The sequence below is a fragment of the Phyllostomus hastatus genome, unplaced genomic scaffold (assembly GCF_019186645.2).
Source record: "Phyllostomus hastatus isolate PE091 unplaced genomic scaffold, TTU_PhHast_1.1 phas_contig_29, whole genome shotgun sequence".
In the NCBI taxonomy this organism is placed as follows: domain Eukaryota; kingdom Metazoa; phylum Chordata; class Mammalia; order Chiroptera; family Phyllostomidae; genus Phyllostomus; species Phyllostomus hastatus.
The window spans coordinates 23159744-23181050 of NW_025333835.1; the positions used below are offsets into that span (position 1 = coordinate 23159744).

General features: G+C 34.7%; 1 protein-coding gene across 1 annotated transcript in view; it reads right to left on the minus strand.

The window, feature by feature from the left end:
- DACH1 (dachshund family transcription factor 1) overlaps positions 1–21307 on the minus strand; it is a 397049-nt gene that overhangs the window by 112767 nt on the left and 262975 nt on the right. The window contains exon 4 of the mRNA XM_045839183.1: positions 11445–11617. Within this exon, the coding sequence (XP_045695139.1) occupies positions 11445–11617 (173 nt within the window). The remainder of the gene's footprint in view (positions 1–11444; positions 11618–21307) is intronic.

The window sequence follows — 21307 nt, forward strand, 5'->3', positions numbered from 1 at the left end:
AGTGGGGTAAAGATATTTCTAACAGTAAATTCTTCTCTTGATATAACATTTTTTAAATTTTGAAATACATTTTTATTTTTTTAATTTCATTTTATTGATTATGCTATTACAGTTGTCCTGGTTTTTCCCCCTTTGCACCCCTCCACCCACCACCCCTGCTCCCTCAGGCAATCTCCACATCCTTGTTCATGTCTATGGGTCATGGTATAAGCTATTTGGCTACTCCTCATAGCTATTCTGGAACTACTTATTTGTACTTCCTAATCCCCTCACCTCTTCACCCATTTCCCCTGACATACTTCCTGTCTGGAAACCATCAATTCACTCTCTGTATCCAAGATTCTGTCTCTATTCTCCTTGTTTGCTTTGTTTATTTTTTTAATTCAATTGTTGATAGGTTGTATATTTGCCATTTTATTGTTCATAGTTTTAGTCTTCTTCTTCTGAAGTAAGTCCCTTTAACAGTTAACATGATAATGGTTTGATGATGATGAACTCCTTTAGTTTTTTCTTGTCTGGGAAGCTCTTTATCTGCCCTTTGATCCTAAGTGACAGCTTTGTTGTGTAGAGCACTCTTGGCTGAAGGTCCCTGCTTTTCATGATGTTGAATATTACTTGCCAATCCCTTCTAGCCTGTAAAGTTTCTTTTGATAAATCATTTGAAAGTCTTATGGGAACTCCCTTGTAGGTAACTAACTTCTTTTCTCTTGCTGGTTTTAAGATTCTCTCTTTATCTTTAACCCTTGGCATTTTAATTATGATGTGTGTTGGAGTGGGCCCCTTCGCATCCATCTTGTTTGGGATTCTCTGTGTTTCCTGGACTTGCATGTTTATTTCTTTCACCAAATTAGGGAAGTTTTCTTTCATTATTTTTTCAAATAGATTTCTAATTTCTTGCTCTTTCTCTTCTCTTGGCACCCCTCTGATGCAAATGTTGGACATGTTGAAGATGTCCTAGAGGCTGCTTACACTATCGTCATTTTTTGGGATTCTTTTTTCTTCTTGTTTGTGCTAATTGGCTGTTTTTTTGCTTCCTTATGTTCCAAATCATTGATTTTATTCTCCACTTCATCCACTCTACTCTTGTTTCCCTGTGAATTATTCTTTATTTCAACTAGTATATTCTTTGTTTCTGACTGGATCTTTTTTATGCTGCTGAGGTCCTCACTAAGTTCTTTGAGCATCCTTATATCCAGTGTTTTTAAGTTTGCACCTAATAGATTGCTTATCTTCTTTTTTTTAAATTCTTTTTCTGGAGTTTCGATCTGTTCTTTCATTTGGGCCATGTTGTTTTGTCTCCTCATTTTGACAGCTTCCCTGTGTTTGTTTCTATGTAATAGGTAGAGCTGCTTTGACTCCATTACTTGTTAGTGTGGTCTAATGTAGTAGGTGTCCTGTAGGGTCCAGTGGCACAGCCTCCCCTATCACCCAAGGTGGATACTTGAGGTGTGCCCTTCATGTGGGCTGAGTGCAACCTCCTCTTGTAGTTGAGACTTGATTGCTTTTGGCAGATCAATGGGAGGGATTTACCCAGGCCAGTCAGCTGCAAGGACTGGCTATGACCACTGACCACCAACCTCCATGGAGGATCAGCTGTGCAGGTGCAGGGTGGTAGTCCAACATGGTTTGTAGTTGTACACTGAGTGTGCTGGCCCTGGGGTTTCCCAGGTGGTGCAGGCTAAGGTCAGCCCCTACCTGTGTTCTGCCCAAGGCCACCTTGCCTGAGCTATAAAGCATACTCAGATGGCTGCTACTTGTGCTGGACTTGGAGAGTCTGAGGCAAAGCCAAGCTGTGAATCTAAGCTGGCTGCTGCTAGTGCGTGGCCTGGGGTTCACTGAGGCCAGCTGCTGCTTGTTAGAGAGGATTTAGGAAGTAGTGCACCATGAGCCAAGACTAGCCATTCATATGGAAAAGCAGATTGGGTGGGCCTATAAGTTGGGTGGGCAAGAGTCTGGTGGGATCCCCAAGACCAGTCAAAAAGAGTTAGCCAGGTTGATGGAGTCTCAGATATGGTACCAGCTTGCTGGCTCTGTGGCTCAGTGTGGATGATGTGGTTTCTTTAATTTCACAATTATCAGAGTTCCATTCAACTCAATTTCTGATGTTACTTAGTGATAGTTGTTCTATATTTAGTTGTAATTTTGATGGTGGTTATGCAAAGAGGTGAGTCATGTCTGTGTATGACCCATCTGGGGTGGAAGTTTTGATATAACTGTTAATTTACAAAATTGAAATTGACTGGCACTTGGTATAACCTAAACTCCTGAACTTCAAGACAACTCAGACTTAAGTTTATTCACTCAAAGAATATTTACTGAACACCTAATATGGGCCAGTGTCCTAAGCTCTGCTTATATGTAAGTAAACAAAACTGACAAAAATCTTATCACCCATGCCACATACAGCTTAAACTAGCAAATGTTGTGAAGGAAGTCAAGAATCGTACACATTGATGAAGTGTGACATCCAAATTTGTTGTTCTGAAAAAAATAAACAAAGAAGACAAGTGGTAGAGCTGGGATCCTGGATCCAGGAAAATGTTTAAAAGGGCTTCTGGGAGACATAGTAAATGATGCTAACGTGATTCCATCTGGTGGAGGCTCGGGCAACTACCATCAAAGCTCCATGACTCCAAGTTCTAAACTGAGACTTTAGGAGGTATTTCCATTGCCCTTTTTATTTATTTTGATGCTCATATTCAAGAATTACTCAGTTTTGCTAAATGTAAAAATGGTAGGACTCATAAGTATAATCATAACAATATTATTCTCCTATCTTTTCAAACTTATTTAATGTTGGTAGGAGATAACATTTTTTCCACAAGCAACATTATATTTCAGATTACTATTTGGGAATATAATGTTGTACAATTATTTTATGCAGTAAAATACTGTCTTTACTCAAGTTATAATTGATCCCTATGAAATAATAAATACTAGCATATTAATGAAAAGGTGAGCCATGTTCCTTTACCACACTCAAGGACGGGTGAGCACAGGGAGGAAAGCATGAGCAAAAGATACGTTGGGACTTGGCCAGCACTGCCTTTAACTGGCATCAGTCTCCCTGCGCATGGCTGATACTTAAAGCTCACTATTTATCTAGTGAAGGCACTGTGCAGGTTGTCAGAGGCCACCACCTGATGAATCTAACTTGTGTCTAAGTTGCTCTGTCCCCTGAATTTCCTGCCTAGTTGTAACTGAATGCTCGATTCTAGTGGATTCAGGAGCAAGATGGTATATGTTTCCATCAGAACACATAATGTCTGCTTAGTTGCATTTTATGATGCTAGCCACTACTATGAGTATGGGCTACACTCACCACTTCATTAGGACTTACAATTTGATGGTATTCTTAATATTTCATTTCTTATTTGTTTATTTGTTAGAAAATTTACAGGATCAGAAATTTCCATAGAAAATTATTTGTTTATCCTGAGGTATAGTGTATATGGGAAATGCTTGACTCCACCTGTTTATTTAAACCTTTGTTTGTGCTTTAAAAAAATCAGTTCCCTAGAATTTTCCAAAGGTGAATGATGAATTTATTTTTCAGTATTGTTACAAGCTCATGGATTAAAATATATCAGATCTATTTAAAAACAGTGATGTGTTGGATCTTTAGAGGTGGTTCTGTTTTTAATACTGTTTTTCCTTGCTAGTGCCCTTTCTTCATTTAATATCGATATTCAAACATTAAAAGAACATACTTAACTATATTTTAAAATCCAAATAAAATTACATAAAATATGTTTTTGTAAAAGAACACTTATGTTTAGAAGTAATACATACATTTAATTTATGGCATCCAAAAAATAAACTATTTTGTATGTAAGAACAAACATGAGGCATATATGACATTACTCTAACAGTTTAATCTACTTTAGAAATCAGGTCACCCTGGTTCCAGTGTTGATAATTATGAAACATTTTACATTTCATGTATGTAAAGTCCTATTTACTAAGAGCAATTTAAGGACTTTGCTTTGAAGGAAATCATCAGACAATGGAAAATTTATTCTTTGTATTTTTTCAAGTTTTCAGTCTTTAAATAAGAATGTCATGAAGTCTGTTTCTCTCTCTCTCTCTTTCTCTCTCTCTCACACACACATGCACACATACCACAGGTCAGCAGAGAAAATTAATTAATTTAACTCACATTTTCTATTCTTAAAAACCCTTACAATACAGTATAAAAATGTTTATCTAATAATGTAGAATAATTTGAATGTTGCTAAATTCCTCAAAAACAATTCTATATTATCCCTGAAGAAAAATGAAATCTGAAAAAATACATTATAAATCTGCTTTGTATACTACTGTACTGCAAAACATCCCAATAAGCCAAATACACTTTTGTTATGTGAAAGGGGCTGAACCGGAAAAAGGAAGGGAAGAGGAGAGGAAATGGGGGAGAAAGTTCTTATTATACCATTTTAAAGGCTTAAGATGGATTCCTTATAAGATTATAAAACTTATTTTAGATGGATGATGGTAGATGTTTAGGGAGAAAATATAACTAGTAATAAGGTGAAGCTAATATCAGTGTACAAAGCCTTTTAATGATTTTATAAATACTAACTTTTTTATCAAGACCACCCGATGAGGTAGTAATCTTATTAATCCCAGTGTTCACAAAAGAAAACAAAAGCAAAGGTATTAAATGATTTGTTTAAGGTCACATGACCAGCATGTACTACAGCAGTAATACAAACCTAAGAAATCTTCCTCTAGAACACATGTTTAAACCCCTATAATAATTATGCCTTTATTCTGTTCAATTTTTTCAGCAAGAACCTTTTTTTTCAGTCTTTATGATACTATTGTGAATTTATTAAATAAAAACTGAGAAAAATATTGATTTATTTAGGGGGGTTTGGGGTTACTTGATGAATTATACCCAAAGAGAATCAATTAGTAGAACATTTCAGCCTATTAGGAATTCTCTAATGACAAGAAGAATTGATCTCTTGATTTATACTGTTTATTTTCCTCAGTGATTTAAGGCGATACAAGTAATACATCCTTCACAATTTGGAAATGATGCAAAGAAGGTATAAATAGATAATATGATAGTTCAGACTGTTAACATTCAGAAGTATCTAAAAAAACCAAGTCAATGAACTGGAAAAAACAGTATGGATAAATGGAGATTCTTAATACAAGTAAAAGCTAAAAAATTGGTTAGAATTTTGTGCCATAAGGGCATGAAATTTACTGAGTTACAAATTCAAATAGCAAAACAGTTTTATGAATTATTATTTAATTTGTAACAATTGTCCAAATTGAAGTTTATATTAGTATTGGTTTCTCATCACTGGCCATTTCACTTCTAGGATTTCTAGAATATTGTATGGGAAGGGTTAAGGAGGAAGTGGGTATTTTTTTTAAATGGTCAACCAACTAGTTTGAAGAGAAATGGTCAGAAAAATTAGAATATTTGATCTGGAGGAAAGAAACTCTACAGGTGATCTATACATTTAGATGGCTAAGACATAGGAAAAAATTAATAAATATTTTCCTTCTAAGAAAATATAATAAAGTTCAGGTGAAGCTACTGAGATGAAAATTTTAATTTGATTAAGGAATACCTTCCTCACTCTTAAATTTGCTAGAGATATAATAGTTCTACTACAAAAGGTCACATATATAAAAATGGGTAGGAAGGATGCATGAATTATTTATCCACCATCAGGGGCAGGTAGCTGGATTATATAATATCTAATATCCCAAGTCTATGTGATTTCATTTTCTATAAATGTTAAGTAGTAAAGATGGATGGGTCTCACTGATACATAACAGACTAATACAGAGTTTATAATAATTTAATATATTCTTACAGACAGTGGCTATTAGTTGTTTAAATTAGAATTATTATTGTCTAAATAGTATATTCTTATTTTCTCCTCAGAGCAATCTTACTAAAGTATTCCTCATAGTCTAAAGCAATCAACCAGAAAAAGTTTAATTTAATATTTGGTAAACTACATCATGAAAGTTTACATTTAAAGCAAATAGCTACTCTGTTATAGGGGCACTGTCTTCATGTATATAATTTTCTTTTGTTCATTTTTTTTCCTTGAAAAATAACTTTAAATGCTGGAATAATTTTAGATTTACAAAGCAATGGCAAAGATAATACAGAGTTTCCATATGTCCTTGTCCCAAATGTTAACATCTCCCAATATCACAGAACGTTTATCAAAACTAAGGGACCTCCATGGTACATAATTATTAACTAAACTTCACACAGACTGTATTTCACCACTTTTTATACAAGTATGTTTCTGTTTTGTTTCAATATCTCTTCTGAGGGTCACACATTACATTTACTCCTCAAGTCTCTTTCAGTCTCTGAGTTTCTTAGTCTTTCCTTGTTGGTTTATGACCTTGACTGATTTGAGGTTTAGTGGTCTGGTGTTTTGTAGGATGTCTCTGAACTGGAGTTTGTCTGGTGGTTTTTAATTTCTTTTTTTTTTTAATTTAATGCCAAAACCTATGGCTCGATAGTGGTTGAGAGTTGAGTTTAAGCTGCCACAACCTAAGACTCACATGAGTTTGAGTTCATTGGAGCTTTAATGTAAGAATCAGCATTTTTTTCTATAAAAACCAAACTAGTAAATATGTTATTAAACTCTGCTTTTTATAGCAAAGGAGACATAAAAATTATGTAAAGTAAAAAGTGTGGCTGAATTCCAAAAATTTTTATTTATTGACACTAAAATTTGAATATATTTGAATATCATATAATTTTCATGTGTCATGAAATATTTTTCTTTTAATTTTCTCCCCTATCATTTAAAAATGTAATATAATTCTTAACTCATGGTCCATACAAAAATTGGCAGGAGGTGGATTTCACCCAAGGATGGCAGCTTTTGAATCCTGCTCTGCAGTTTGTACTGGTATGTCTATTTTCACAAATAAGTTTAGGAGAAAAATCATTAGAGCTCATTTATGCTGTATAAACAGGTAATAAAAATGGTATTTTAAAATATGTAACTCTGAGAACTATGTTTTTACTTCTCTTCTGTCCTACAAACTCTTATTACCATTTTCACTGAGGCTGAGTTTTAATTTTAATTCTTGTCAGTACCCCAAAAAATGTACATGGTATATTCCAGCACCTGAAAGATCCTGAAAGTTTATATTTTCCTTTCACATGCTATTTCCCTTATTATGTTAACATTCTTTCAGATGGGAGTAAGTCTCCTTTAGTATTTAACATTTTACTTTTTTATTCTTTTTTTTTACTTTTTTAAAATAGCTATTCAAATACAGTTGTCTCCATTTTCCCCTCATCACTTCCCCCCACCCAGCCACCCCCATGTCCCACCCTTGATCCTATTTGGCCTTCACACTTCAAATCTTTTTAGAAAAACAATTAGCAGGCACTATTCCGATTACTCCGTTTGGCCCCCTACTATTTAATGTTACAAAGGAGTCAACTGTTTTCCTTAGAGGAAATAAAAATGTCCTCCAAATTAAGTTTAACTAGTATATATTGTGTGAGTTTACTAAATACTGCTAGTACTATAAAGTTGACAATATATAAATTTCTATAGGTTGATTTATTAACTTGAATTCCCTAATATTTGGGATTAAAGAGAAAACCTATTTCCCACACTTATTTTCTGAAGCCATGTTCACAATTTTTCTCTGGTTTAAAACATTACGCTAAGTGAAATAAGCCAGTCAGAGAAAGACGAGTACCATATGTTTTCACTCATATGTGGAATCTAATGAACAAACTAAACTAACAAGCAAAGCTGAGACATACTCATAGATGGGGAGCAGACTGACTGCTCTGGGGTGGAGGGAGGTTTGGTGGGGTAGAGGGACCCAGCAAACAAGAAAAACAGAGAAAAAAATTCATGGAAACAGAGAACAGTGTGGTGATTACAGGGGTGGGGAGGTAGGTGGGTGGAGGTCGAAAAGGTATAGAGCAGGTAAATGGTAAAAAAATATATACAATGAAATAAAGTATAGAAATATAGAAACATTTACCAAAAAAAAGATTAGAATTGAATCATGGATTTCTTGAAATGTGTTTTCTTTTAAAGTCTTCACCTGCCACCATCCAATTTGAAATTATATAGGCAATGACCAGACTCAAAGGAAAAGTACAAATAAGACACACAGAATTTCCACAACAGCCAATTGAACTTCACTTTCACCGTCGGCAATTTTAACTATCAGTTCACTTTCTCTAATCATTCTCAATCACAGCCATTGTTTCCTATTTAGCTACTATCACCATTTACACAACAACATTCAAAAGTCCGGAATTTCCTTTAATCTATCTGTAGTTGAACTACTGAAAGTATTTGCCCTAAGAAACTAGGAAGGGGGCCATCACGGTAACTTCGGAGATGCTGGCACACATTTCAAAACATACTTTCTTACTCACTTTTTGCATATTTCCCACCTTTCTGCCTCTTTCTCTCTTCTCCATTCCCAACCTTAATTTAAGAAACCACAAGAATGTTTACTTTCCAATAATCAGATTGTTTTCCAATAATCTAGACTGTTTTCTAACCTTCTAGAGGAAACCCAACTGCTTCCTTCCAAGATTTTAAAAGGAAGCTTCACTATCTAAGTATCACATTAACATTAGATATAGCCCAAATTAAACAAAATTAAATAAATTAAGCCTCCTGATAATATTGGAGGCTTTTAGGTCCAGGAGTATATAAGCTACCATATCACGTGCAAATTATCTACAGTTCATAACTAAGTCACCCATTTTTATTTTAAACTGATAAAAATATGTTCTTCCATCATATTTTTACTTTACCTATAAATCTAAATCTTATCTAAATAAAAAGCTATCAAGAAGTTCTTAGTTTTGAAAGGGGAAATTGCATAATTAGTATTATAAAGATAATTCTCTATAGTAATTATTATTATATTTTTAAAAATGAGAATATTCACAACCTATAACTAATACTAGATTTGAATACTTTGAAGAAGTAGCCATCAATTAAAATAATGGAAACACTTAGGTCTGTTCATTTGCCAAAGTCTTTCTTAGGTAATATCAGTGAATGCAGTGATGATAGTGTTGAATTCTCAGTAATAACTATGACCAAAAATGATCATAAATGAAATTATACAGTGATATCTTGATTAACAAATCATGTGGTAACTAAGAAACCCTCTAAAAGTTACTCAGAATGAAGTAGCAAGTTCCAAAGTTCTCTCCCCAGTCCTTGGCTGATGACAACGTAGTGTTCTTTACCATTCTCTCAGGTCAAGATTCTAAAGAAGTTGTTCTGGGTCTTTTGTGATATCTTGTTATTTTTCCTCTGGTTGGGGTACTTTGGAAAATAATATAAGGGACCAGTATACATCTTTGTTTACAGAGCCATTCTTATAATAAAAATGCTATTTGCATATTATTCAACATTCTATATAAGTAATAGGCTCTTTTAAAAATATATTATACATGTATCCATAACAGATAGAAGCATACCCTGCGGCAATCACTGGCCTTTTTAGTATTTCCATAAACTTGCCTTTTCCAGAATGTCAAACACTTGAAATCATATAGTATGTAGCCATTTTAAACTGGCTTCTTTATTAGAAGTATACATTTACATTTCCTTGGCTAGATGGCTCATTTTTTTTTTTTTTGTCCTGAATACTACTACAATTTAAGATGTGGAGAATTCAGCTAAACTATTCCATGGCATTGCTGCCTATGCATTTCTTTTGCTTGGCCAAGTGGACTGCAGGGACCTTAAACTGACAGTGACCCTTGCATGCTAGTAGTGCATGCCCTAGACAGCAGCCACAGAGTCACAAGCAACTGTAAGTCTGTGACATGATTCTCCTTAGAGCCCTTGTGGTCAATAGTCTCCTCTTAGACCACAGCCTTGGGGCTTCCCCAAATCCTGCTCTTTTGATTTGAAGATTTGAACTGACCAATGCAACTGCCCAGGAGCCCCAAAGAACTCCATCATGGACCCTAAAGGCATTTGCCCAGGTCCTGCCTTGCTTTCTCTGCCTGCACCCTGCCCTGACCTCTCCATGTGGTACCTCCAAGCATGCCAGGTGCTTCCTCCATCATTTGTGAGTAATAAACTATTCTCAATTTCTTTGGTCTGCTGTTAAACTGTGGCTCACCATTAGGCACCCTGTGCTCCACTTAACAAATGTTTAAAGAAACTATAACATACAGATGTACGATAACATTTTTTATCTCTTCATCTACGAAAGGTCATCTTCTTAATGTAATGTTTTATTAAATTTATTTTGGTGACATTAGTTAATAAGACTATGTAGGTTTCAAGTTTATAATTCTAGGATATATCATCTGTACGCCGCCCTGTGTGTTTATCACCCAAGGTCGACTCTCCTTCCATCTAAAGGACGTCTTGTTTGCTACCAAATTTTGGTGATTATGAGAAAAGCTGCTATAAATACCCACATGCCAGTTTTTATGTAGAGCTATGTTTTCAACTCATTTGGGTAAATATTAAGGAGCTCGGTAAATATCATGCAATCATGTAGTAAGAGTATATTTAGTTTCATAAGAAACCACAAAACTGTCTTCCAAAAGGGTTGTACCACTTTTCATTCCCACCAACAATGAAGTGGAATTGTAACAGAGCTCTTTATGTAAAACATGTTTTAGAGGGATCTATAAATTCTTGTGCATTATATTTAGAAAAAAAAAGGTAATGATTATGGCGAATAAAGATAAGGCATCATGAGGTAGCTTTTACTTAGTTTAAAATTTACTATTTTCTGACAATGGATTTAAAATGCTTTGATTTAAATACACATTATAAAATAATATAAATAAAAATAAATATATACATGCACTTTTAAGAACACATGCATAACCTCCAAAAGAGAGAGAGAATAGTGTATATACATACATAGGATATTTGTATAACCATGTTATCTTCCACTTACAGTGTACTTGTATTCATGTTTTAAAAACTTTAATTTTCATTATTTTGTTTAGTTTTTATACCTACATGTGTTTTATCTACAGAATCAGAAAGATTGAGTTATGTGCCCAAATCAACACAGCTAGGAAGTGGAAGAACCACAGTTTAACACTTCTCGTCTTCTGAAAACAAATCAGGTTCTCTTTCCCAGGCCTTAAGGTCCCTAACACCACAGGCACACACACATGCATGCATGACTATATGCATGCACCCAATCATACATAAGCACACACAAAATTTAAACTGATCATTTAACTTCCTATGTTTATCTCTCTTAACAGATACAATAGAGAACTTGAAATCAGCCTAGTCTGCCTAAATATTCTACCCTTGGTTCTAATTACAGCAAGTGATCTTTCTCGTAATCTATTTACTGTCATTTCATTTTTTGTAGAATTACTTGTGGAATAAGAAAAACTAAGAGATGGTGGCTTAAGATGATGTTTTTGTGTAAGTGTAAACAATCCTGTGAGGAACAATTACCTTAATCACAGAGGTCTCGACTCTGGATGGGGGACTCTGAACTTGTGCTGCTGCCGCCATATTTGCGATGGTGCTGAGATGGTTCATCTGGCTCATTGCCATGGTGACAGACGCTGGAGGTAGGCTGACAGGAATTAGAGGGTGGGGCATCATCATAAAAGGAAGTTCCAGTCCTATAAAAAAAATCACATATATCGTCATTGCTCTACTCTAATAAAACTATGAAGCATGGTATGCCCCTTTTATTAAAATGGTTAAGAACATGCATCACTGAATATTGAACCATTTAGAGATGCCTAATAATGACAGTCAAAGAAGAAATTTTTGTCCTCTTTGTATGCAACAATACCCACTCACCACACAGGGAAATTAGGCTTACAGCTGACAAGTTTGGTGCCCCGTTTATCACATCACCGCTCTTCATATGTTTGATACAAATGGCCAACTGTTTGCCATATTATTCTTCTGATCAGCCTAATTCTTGTTTAAAGCACTAGGGTTTTCTTTAACTTATCACAATTAGTTATCTAATGTAGTAGGTCTTTATTATGTCCTATAACTAGGCTTTTTTGTTTTCTTTGCAACTAAAATTTGTAGCGCTAAAAATGCCATCATACCATTTGGCAGGAGGTGGCTCTGCTGAAGCTGGTGGAGAGGAGGACTAAGGGGAAGGCTACCCACTCCAGGCGCACAAGGGTGGTAACAGAGGCCGGGGATCCCTGGTGGATGGGGGTAAGGGGGAGAGCACAGTGTTTCCTTTTCCAAAGAACCATCACTGTTGCTTGTGGGGAATGAATATAAGTTATCGGGATACAATCTTATTCCAAATCTTCTAATGACTAACTCGAAACAAGGTTTTTCAAAAGCATATTACATTTGGAGATTGGCCAAGTAATTTCGTGGGAAATAAGCTGGAGTAAGTAAATTTCCTCTAAACCCTATTTTCTTTTTGATTTTCTATTTCTTAGAGAGGTTCTCAAATATTTGAAAAAATAACATTTCTACAGCAGTTAGCCTATTTGGAAAATCTAATCCTATTTGACTAACCATCTTAATATAAAATGGGCTCCATTATATACCTGGAGAATTAATTACTTCCTTGAAATGAAGCACACTGATAGTTATGGAATGCTAATGTATCCTTGTGTTAAACAGTATCCTAGTCACCATTCAGGATTAAAGTTCCTCACTTAATTCCACAGCAAATTCTGAACATGAAACCACTAAATGCCCAACTTGGTTTGTCATAGTTGGAAGAACCCAAAAGATCACTTTACAAAAGAAAATAATGTCAAAGCCATAAATTAAATGTGCGTGAATCAATAAATACATCATTTGTTTTCAACCAGAGAAAGTGACTGTGGTAACATCAGTGCTAAAATCAAAACAGTACATCCAAGACTGTGCATTTCAATATTGGTAGCTGTGTTATTTGAATTCTGATGTCCCAAATTAAATTATTTTCCTACTAATTTATTGCTTAACTGATTCTGTCAAATATATGGACTACCCACTTAAAAATTTTGTGATATCCCTGTCAACTTATGAGATTTCCTTTCTTAAAATAAACCATATTTTTATGGAATATGCTTAGAGACAGCAAAGTTGGTAAAACTCCAATTTCAATGCTTTAGCTCTATTAACAGCCTCATTGTAAAATCTCTACGACACAGTTTTTAATGAAGAACACTTAGTTACTGCCATGATTTTTTCCCATTTACTTCATGAAGACAGTTAAGGTTCAATATAAATTCAAACTCATTAGCTCAATACTGTCTGGATCTTAGAGTAAATTGTTCAGAAGTGGATAATGAAAACTCAATTCAAATTCTTCAGCAATCAAACAAAGCAATTTTATTAAACAATGAAAAGGATCAATTAAAATTGATATCTTTATTATTTTATAAGAAACCAGGACAGCTTTTGGCATAAAAAAGTTTATAGCTTTATACGGAAATGACTAACATGAAAAAATTCTTCCAGCTTGCTCCTATACTGTGGTATAAAGGTTCACTTTCATATCCACAAATTTGTATACGTTAATTCTTCAGTCATGAATTTTTTTCATACTTATATCAAGGTCCTAGTCAAATGTGCAAAAACTATAAATATATGAATTTTTAAAATGTACAATGTTGAGAGAATATTCAGTGAAAAAAAATATTTTAAATATCTCCACATTGTATTGCCTATACCAAAATATATGCAAACATTTTTATTACATGTTTTCATTTTATGTTATCAAATGAAATAAGAACTGAAGCATAACTGCTTACTGTCTGGATATAGAAATAACAATTGGAATAAATGTTATTTGAATATGAGAACTGTATTGGAAATGTATAATTAATAGATATTTTTCTATATATGTTATATTTCATTTAAAATATCCAGAAAATTAAGGATTATGTTTTCCTAATGGATTATTTGAGGATAATTAACTAATATATGAAGTGGAGAATAATATTCTCATTCATTCTTTGGGATTCAGTTTAAGTTCTGTGTTTAACTATTCCCTACTTTTGTTTTTCTGTTCACTGGAACTGATTTCTTTTTTTACTGAATCCTAATGGCCAGTTAGTATGTGGAAAAATTTATATTTTATCAAGTATATTTCAATTTCACTCAAACCAATCAAGAAACACTATAATTCTATCTATTCACATTATCAAAGTGTAAAATTTTAAGCTAAAATTCTGATTAAATCATCCTGGAAACCAGATTATAGACAAAATACTGTCTGTTTTCACACCTATTTTGCAACACAAGAGATCAGGCCCTTGTGTAAGGGCAAGTATTAATCACCTACATGTGAATTTCCCATAGCAAGTCTATTACACTAGATTGAATTTCCCACTGCATAAATTCTCCTAGCCATCTCCACCAATCATCATTTGTTAAATACTCATGATGTTAGCTCATTTGGGTAATAAATAGAGCAAACAATTAAGGAACTAAGTCTGATGAAAAATATACAATATTTAACCAAGTCAGCTGTAAGTGATTTCTGCATTATTTATAACACCCATCTCCTCTATTAGCATGAATAAATAAGAACTAAAAGTAGGCCACTTCAGAAGAAAACACGCCCATAGTAATTAAATGTATAATTTCAAATGCTTTGGTTTAAGCCAGTATATTTAATGATATAAACCAGTATATATGTACTATGCCTACATACATACATATATCATATAATGATATATATGATATATAGCTCATACATATTAGCTCATAATTTCATATATAATGATATACATGATACATATCACATATAAATATATATATTTTATTAAGATTATGGTTTACTATTACAACCACATGAAAACTTGTACTAGACAAAAGATTCAATATATAAGTGAAGCTTCAGTATTTGGTAAGGGGAGTTAGAAACAGAAAGTAACCGATTCATTTCTTGTCTCTGATTCTTGTAGAAGTGTGCTATTTTGTTGACTTTACAGTGGGATAAAAAGACAAAGTTGATATAGCTCTAGTATCCTCAAAAAGCATATACTATAATAGAGTGTTGATGCATGTGTAAAAGAACTCATAAAATATGATAAATACATATAATGCTTTTGAGCCAAAGGGAATGATCATGAACTCATAAAAAGATTCAGAGAGTGCATCCCCTTTCATTGATTACTTAGAGTCCATAATCATATTTTACTGTTGGGGGGAGGGCGTTAAAGGGATGTCCTATATCTGATCTTACACACAGATGTGGAGGAGCACTGGAAGAGCCTTAACTAGACACCGGCACACACAAATGTAGGCAGATCTGCACTGCTGACAGGAGAGCAAACAGACAGCTCTACATGATGAAATTAAGTAGTGTAACCAGAAGCACCATGAAGGCTAGCTACTAATGCTATGGCATGTTTTTTTTTTTTGGGGGGGTGATATTAACCAGTGGAGAGTCTTGCAGCAACCAGATATAAGAGGGTATATGAATGCAAGAGAGAAAGCTGAAATGAAGGCTGACTACCAACTCAGTCTCTAGCTAAAAACTATTAATTATGCATTTCTATAATCTGAAAAAGTTTACTTACCCTGTCTGATTACACCAATTTACCAATAATGACATTCAAATACATAGGACTTATATACAAAATGTGATTGCATGTGCCTGGTTTTCCTCTCATGTAAAAGATGTGGATTCCTCAGAAACAAGCACACAATTTTAAGATTTAGTGTAACTGAAACTCAAAGTTGTAAGAACGACGTATGGGAGATTCTTTTCCCTGTATACCCACACCACACCAACATTAAAACATGGTTAGAGATTCTTAAAATCCAAACAACTTGATACACTATTTCTGCCTTTTTATGATCTCAGAGTATTTTCCTTGGTTCACCCCTATTTCGTATTTTTGTCATATTTTATGATACATCTTTTATTGCAGGGAAGGTTTTAAAGACAGTAAAGCCCCCTGGCTGGTGTAACTCAGTAGACTCAGTGCAAGTCTGCTAACTGAAGGGTCTCTGGTTCAATTCCCAGTTAGTGCACATGCCTGGGTTGCGGGTCAGATCCCCAGTAGGGGGCACAAGACAGGTAACCATGCACTGATATTTCTCTCTCTCTCTTTTTTCCTCCCTTCCCCTCTCTCTAAAAATAAATAAATAAAATATTTTAAAAGAATATTAATACTGGTTTTCTTTAATAAAAAAACTTCAAGTATGTGTATGAGTAGCATCAATTATAACCCTAGCCCAACTGATTATATTTATTATTGAATTCTAAGTATATCTAATGAGGCTTAGGTTGAAAATGGAAGCCAGGACAGTAGTACTTTATAAGACTTTTTGATAGAATGCATGTGAAACAATCAAACAATAAAACACAAAATTAAAGTGGTCTGTAAAAAAAAACAAATGCCTTTTAAGCTACTATAGTTTAAAATAGCAAAAGTGCATTTAAATATTATCATTTAGAGGTATGTTGACAGGTAACTATTTGTTCAGATTTTCCCACAGGCTGACCCTGATAAAGGAGGCAAATCTCAAAGGAACTAACGGTCACACCAGTGCTTAGTGAGTGACACTGATAGACTCTGACGGGAACCTGACATTGTCAAGATTAGTTTACAATGAAAATGATGGCCAGAGCGGGCACTTACTCTACACCATTGGAGACCACTTAAACGGATGTCAACTCCACCTTAACAATGGAAACACAACTATAAGTAAAAGTAAATAGTAGTCACAGGTGCTGCAGATGCTCAGCTGTTATTTTGGAGATAGGGGGGAATAAACAAGTTACTATCTTTTAGATGATTAGCTTAACCCTAATAAAAAAATTCAAACGAAAATGTCAGCAGCAATACTAGCAGTTTGCATAAATAGGAGAAGCAGTCTTCTCGTGAGTTACTGTAAGGTAATCTTTAAATCTGTTTCTGGATAAGTATCTGAACTCAGCTGATCTGCTTTAGCACATTTAAACACTAAAATCTACTGGTTCAACTTCATCAAACTGCTTCATTTTAAAAGGAGGAAACAGCCATCTTTTATGGGTACAATTAATTAGGGGGCACAATTTAAAATGTTTCAGTTTAAGTACAGTGCTTTAGCAAAAGAAAAGGAAAGCAACACATGTCTCCTAAGTGGTTTCAGCTATACCAGAGTCTAATTTGGTATCAGACCATTTCCAGAGTCTAAACTTTGCATTTGCACATGTATCATGTTTGCACTGAGAAGTGCTGAGGAAAAACAGAACTCACTGACTCTTATGTAACCAAGCCTGCTTCGCATATGTCCTGACATCAATTCATTTTGTTTCTTAGAGAGAAACGACAGTATTTTCAAAAATTCTAATAAATGAATCATTTATAAAGACATGTTTTTTCTCAGAAATAATTAGACATATTTGTTTAGCCAACTGTCATCTAAACTGCATTCTGTGTTACCTGAGTGTTAATATTGGTTAATTAAGAATTTAAAACTCCCTGGCTAGCGTAGCTCAGTGGATTGAGCGTGGGCTGCGAACCAAAGCATCGCAGGTTCAATTCCCAGTCAGGGCACATGCCTGGGTTGCAGGCCATGGCCCCCAGCAACCGCACATTGATGCTTCTCTCTCTCTCTCTTTCTCCTTCCCTTCCCTCTCTAAAAATACATAAATAAAATCTTAAAAAAAGAATTTAAAACTAAACATTATGCAAATGGGTTTTTATTTTACCTGCAAATGTAAATATATTTTAATATCTTTGATTTTATACATAATAGCAATGGTAATAATATAATACTTGTGCTATTAGTGTCTTTTGACCCATCAGCACTATGATAAAAGCTAAATTTATTCACTAAGTTGAAATATTTCTATTGTCTTACATACTCCACAATGTTGCTGAAAGTAACATGAGTTAACAAGCTGTGCAAAGTGACCCAAAAATACTACAAATGAAAACTGCATATTTTTAAAAAATTTTCCATAAATATTCTTTACCATGACTAGTAACTGCAAAACTAGAAAGATTAAGACAAATGATAAAATCAGAGCTGAAGTTTAAGTCACTAATGTCAGATGGAATACCTGGAAAGATCCTTAAAGAATAGACAGACATTGCTAAAAATAATTATCCTGAGAATCTTTGAAAAATCCTGGAAAGCCAAAACAGCATTAGGAATGCAAGATAGACCATGGTTTCCATTTTAAATGGCCTTGGTTTTCAACTCATACAAAATATTAGAAGGAATGACTATATACAGAATGCAAAACTTTATGTATTTCCTTTATTTTATACCAAATGTCAGACAGCTTGGATGCAATTTAAAATAAAAAGGAGGGCCAGTGCCATAATATGAAACAGTAAATACTTTATGTGGAAAAGACAGATAATTAGAAAACACTTTGCTTTTCGATGCTGCTGTTTTCTTTGAACTCTTTAGCACCATGCTCAAGGGTTAACCACATAAACTAGATCCCCAGACAAAGCACCTAACCAATCCAGACTCAGACTGGGCAAACAGTTAGAAAGGACTCGGTATAAGGAAAGAAATAGTAGTCTGACTAATTTGTATTCACTAAATATAGGAGTGTTCTGTTGATATGGACGACAGGATAATTGTGAATAAGAGCCAAATTTTCTATTCAGTGGAAATGATGATATTCCAAAAGCTTGTTAACTTTCATAGCTAAAGTATAATGAATGTTATTATGGATAGTGTAGAAACAACAATACTAGAAATTTATTTAAGCTTTCTAATCTAAAATATGTTCATAAAATTCTTCCAGATAGAGCATCTTGGTATAATGCATCCATGTTAATTTAACTGCATCTTTTAACCTTTCTCATTTTCAATGTCAATAAATTTCTACCTTTTCCCACTTTAACTCATCAAATTATTTTTCCATTAGGCAAACAAATGAACTAGAAATTCTCCTCTCTAAGGATATTGTAATTTCCCTATAGATTTATAATTACATCAAATAAAATTTCAAGTTAATATACTTTCCATACTATTAGTAGAGTAATAAATGTCATGGTATACAATATTAACGATTTTACATTTATGTGTAATTGTTGGTCATGGTCAGTTGAAATCTGTTTTAACTTCCACTGTTTCACACACTATTTTTAGTTCTCAGTTATGTTGAAATTGAAAAACCTTTACACGTGAGCCAAAATTGCTATTCAAGTTTCAAAAAAACATAAAATACTCACAGGCAGGATGGCATGTTCATGGGAATTATCTTAATATTTCTCATGTGTATGGAGCTGGTGTTATATTGTCTTCTCTCCAATTTTTGTTGGCCTCAACAAATGACATCACTAACCAGTCGTACTAGCCAGAAGTCTAAGAATCATCCCTATCTCCCCTCTCACTGTGTGACATCAATGTCCAATTCCTTTTCATGCCCTGCTGATTTTATCTACATAATTTATCTCTTTTCTGTTTCTGTAACTGCTGCTGTAATCAGATTCAAGGACCATCACTACTTTTAAGTACTAATCTTACACTGTTACTTTCCTGCTTAGAGAACTTCAATCGCTTCCCATTGCTACTAAGGGAAAGACCCAACATTTTTTGTCCTAATGTAGACATCACGTGGCCAGGCTTATGCGTCTTTTGTTCTCATTGCACCCTCAGCATATAACAAGGTAGGACTATTGGTCAGTTCCTGCGTGAGGACTGCAAACCCAGACCAATTCTTGTATTTCCATGTGGTAAATTTCAATGTGGAATCCAAACATGGTAACCTATAAAACTTGTTCTTAGGCAGCTTACAGTGTGAGAGATACAAACATCTAGCACATATGCATACAATTTTATCCTCTGGAATAAAAAATAGAGAAGTAGAGAATAGGAATATGTTTGATATTTTGGAAATAAACTTGATTGAACTTGGTGATCATTTAGAGCAGGGGTGTCAAACTCATTTCACCATGGGCCACATCAGCTTTGTGGTTGCCTTCAAAGGGCTGAAAGTAATTTCAACTCTGTAACAGTTAAGGAGTAGTTACATTTATACAGTTCTAAAGTTATAATCGGCCTTTTGAAGGCAACCACCATGAAGCAGATGTGGTCCCTGGTGAAAATGAGTTTGATACCCCTGATTTAGATACAGAGATAAAGAGTAAAATGTGAAAGGTGACTTGAGTATCTAGATTAATAATTGTATGAATGGTTATGTCATTAATGTGGCCATAATGATGATAATATCTAATAGATATTATCTACTTTCAACATGTTAGGTATTATGTTAAGCTTTTAGATGTACTATTTCAATTAACCTTTAGAAATTCTGAGGTAGATCCACATTAGTGTATAAAAGTTAATTTAACTTGCTTCAGGATTTCGATCTTAGAATTCTGAATCCACAATCCAACCTTTAAATCAACTGTATGAAGAAGATCAGGTTTAATGATAAATAAGATATAGTTCCATTTTGGACTTGTTGGTTATGACCTCTTCCAGGATAGTCAAACAAAGACTGACAATACCAAGTTAGAAATACGGGACTGAAATTTGGGAGAAAAGCAGATACACAGGAAGAACTGGTTGTCTTTGATTATAAGTAGGATATTAAGTGTTGGGAACTACCCTGCCTGGTATCAGAAGCTGTAACCCCTGCCTAGGCTAAGGCTGAGGGAATGACCTTGGACTGTAAGCCAGCAAGGAGACAAAAGCTTATCTCCTTGGCAGGAGCACCACTTCTGCTCCTTTTACTTCACCCTGCCTGATGAAGGGTGCTTGGTCGGTTAGCCAATGACGGGTAAGATTCCCCAAGGGGGGAATGACCTAAGACAGGCACGGTCACATGGAAGACCCCCAAGGAAGGACTTGGGGGGCTAGAGAAAAAGGGGTTGATGGACCCTCGTCCCTTGGCTTTGACAAAGCCTGAGTCCTCATTGTCTGCAAGAAATCTCCTAATCTCCTGGCTGCCTTACTTCCCTTGCTCCACCTAAGCCTGAAACAATGACAGAGGACGATGCAGCCCTGTGCTGGAAAGGGTGGATTCCCCAGGTTATCAGGGCTAAGAAAGAATATGTAAAATCCTGTGAAACCTGCTTTGATTAGAATGCTCTCAATTAAATGATAAGGGTCCAAGGAAGAAGTAAGTGTTTTCCTCAAAGTTTTACAGCTCTTTAGCTATCTGACCCTGACTCAAAATAGGCCCTCAGAGTTCCTTGTTATCTATTGTTTGATCCTTACTTCCTGGCAACAATTAATGAGCTTTACCTGAATTCTTATGTAAACGAACCCAATGAAAAGCCTGCTCGGGTGGGAGAACAGAGCCCTCTCCCTAGGGAGGGTGGCCATGGCACTCCCCACTAGAGAGAGTGGCTGTTCCATCCCTATTTCCCCCAGGACCTGGTTGTCTCTGTGTATCTTTTTCTTGTGTTTCGATGAGCCATCTGCAG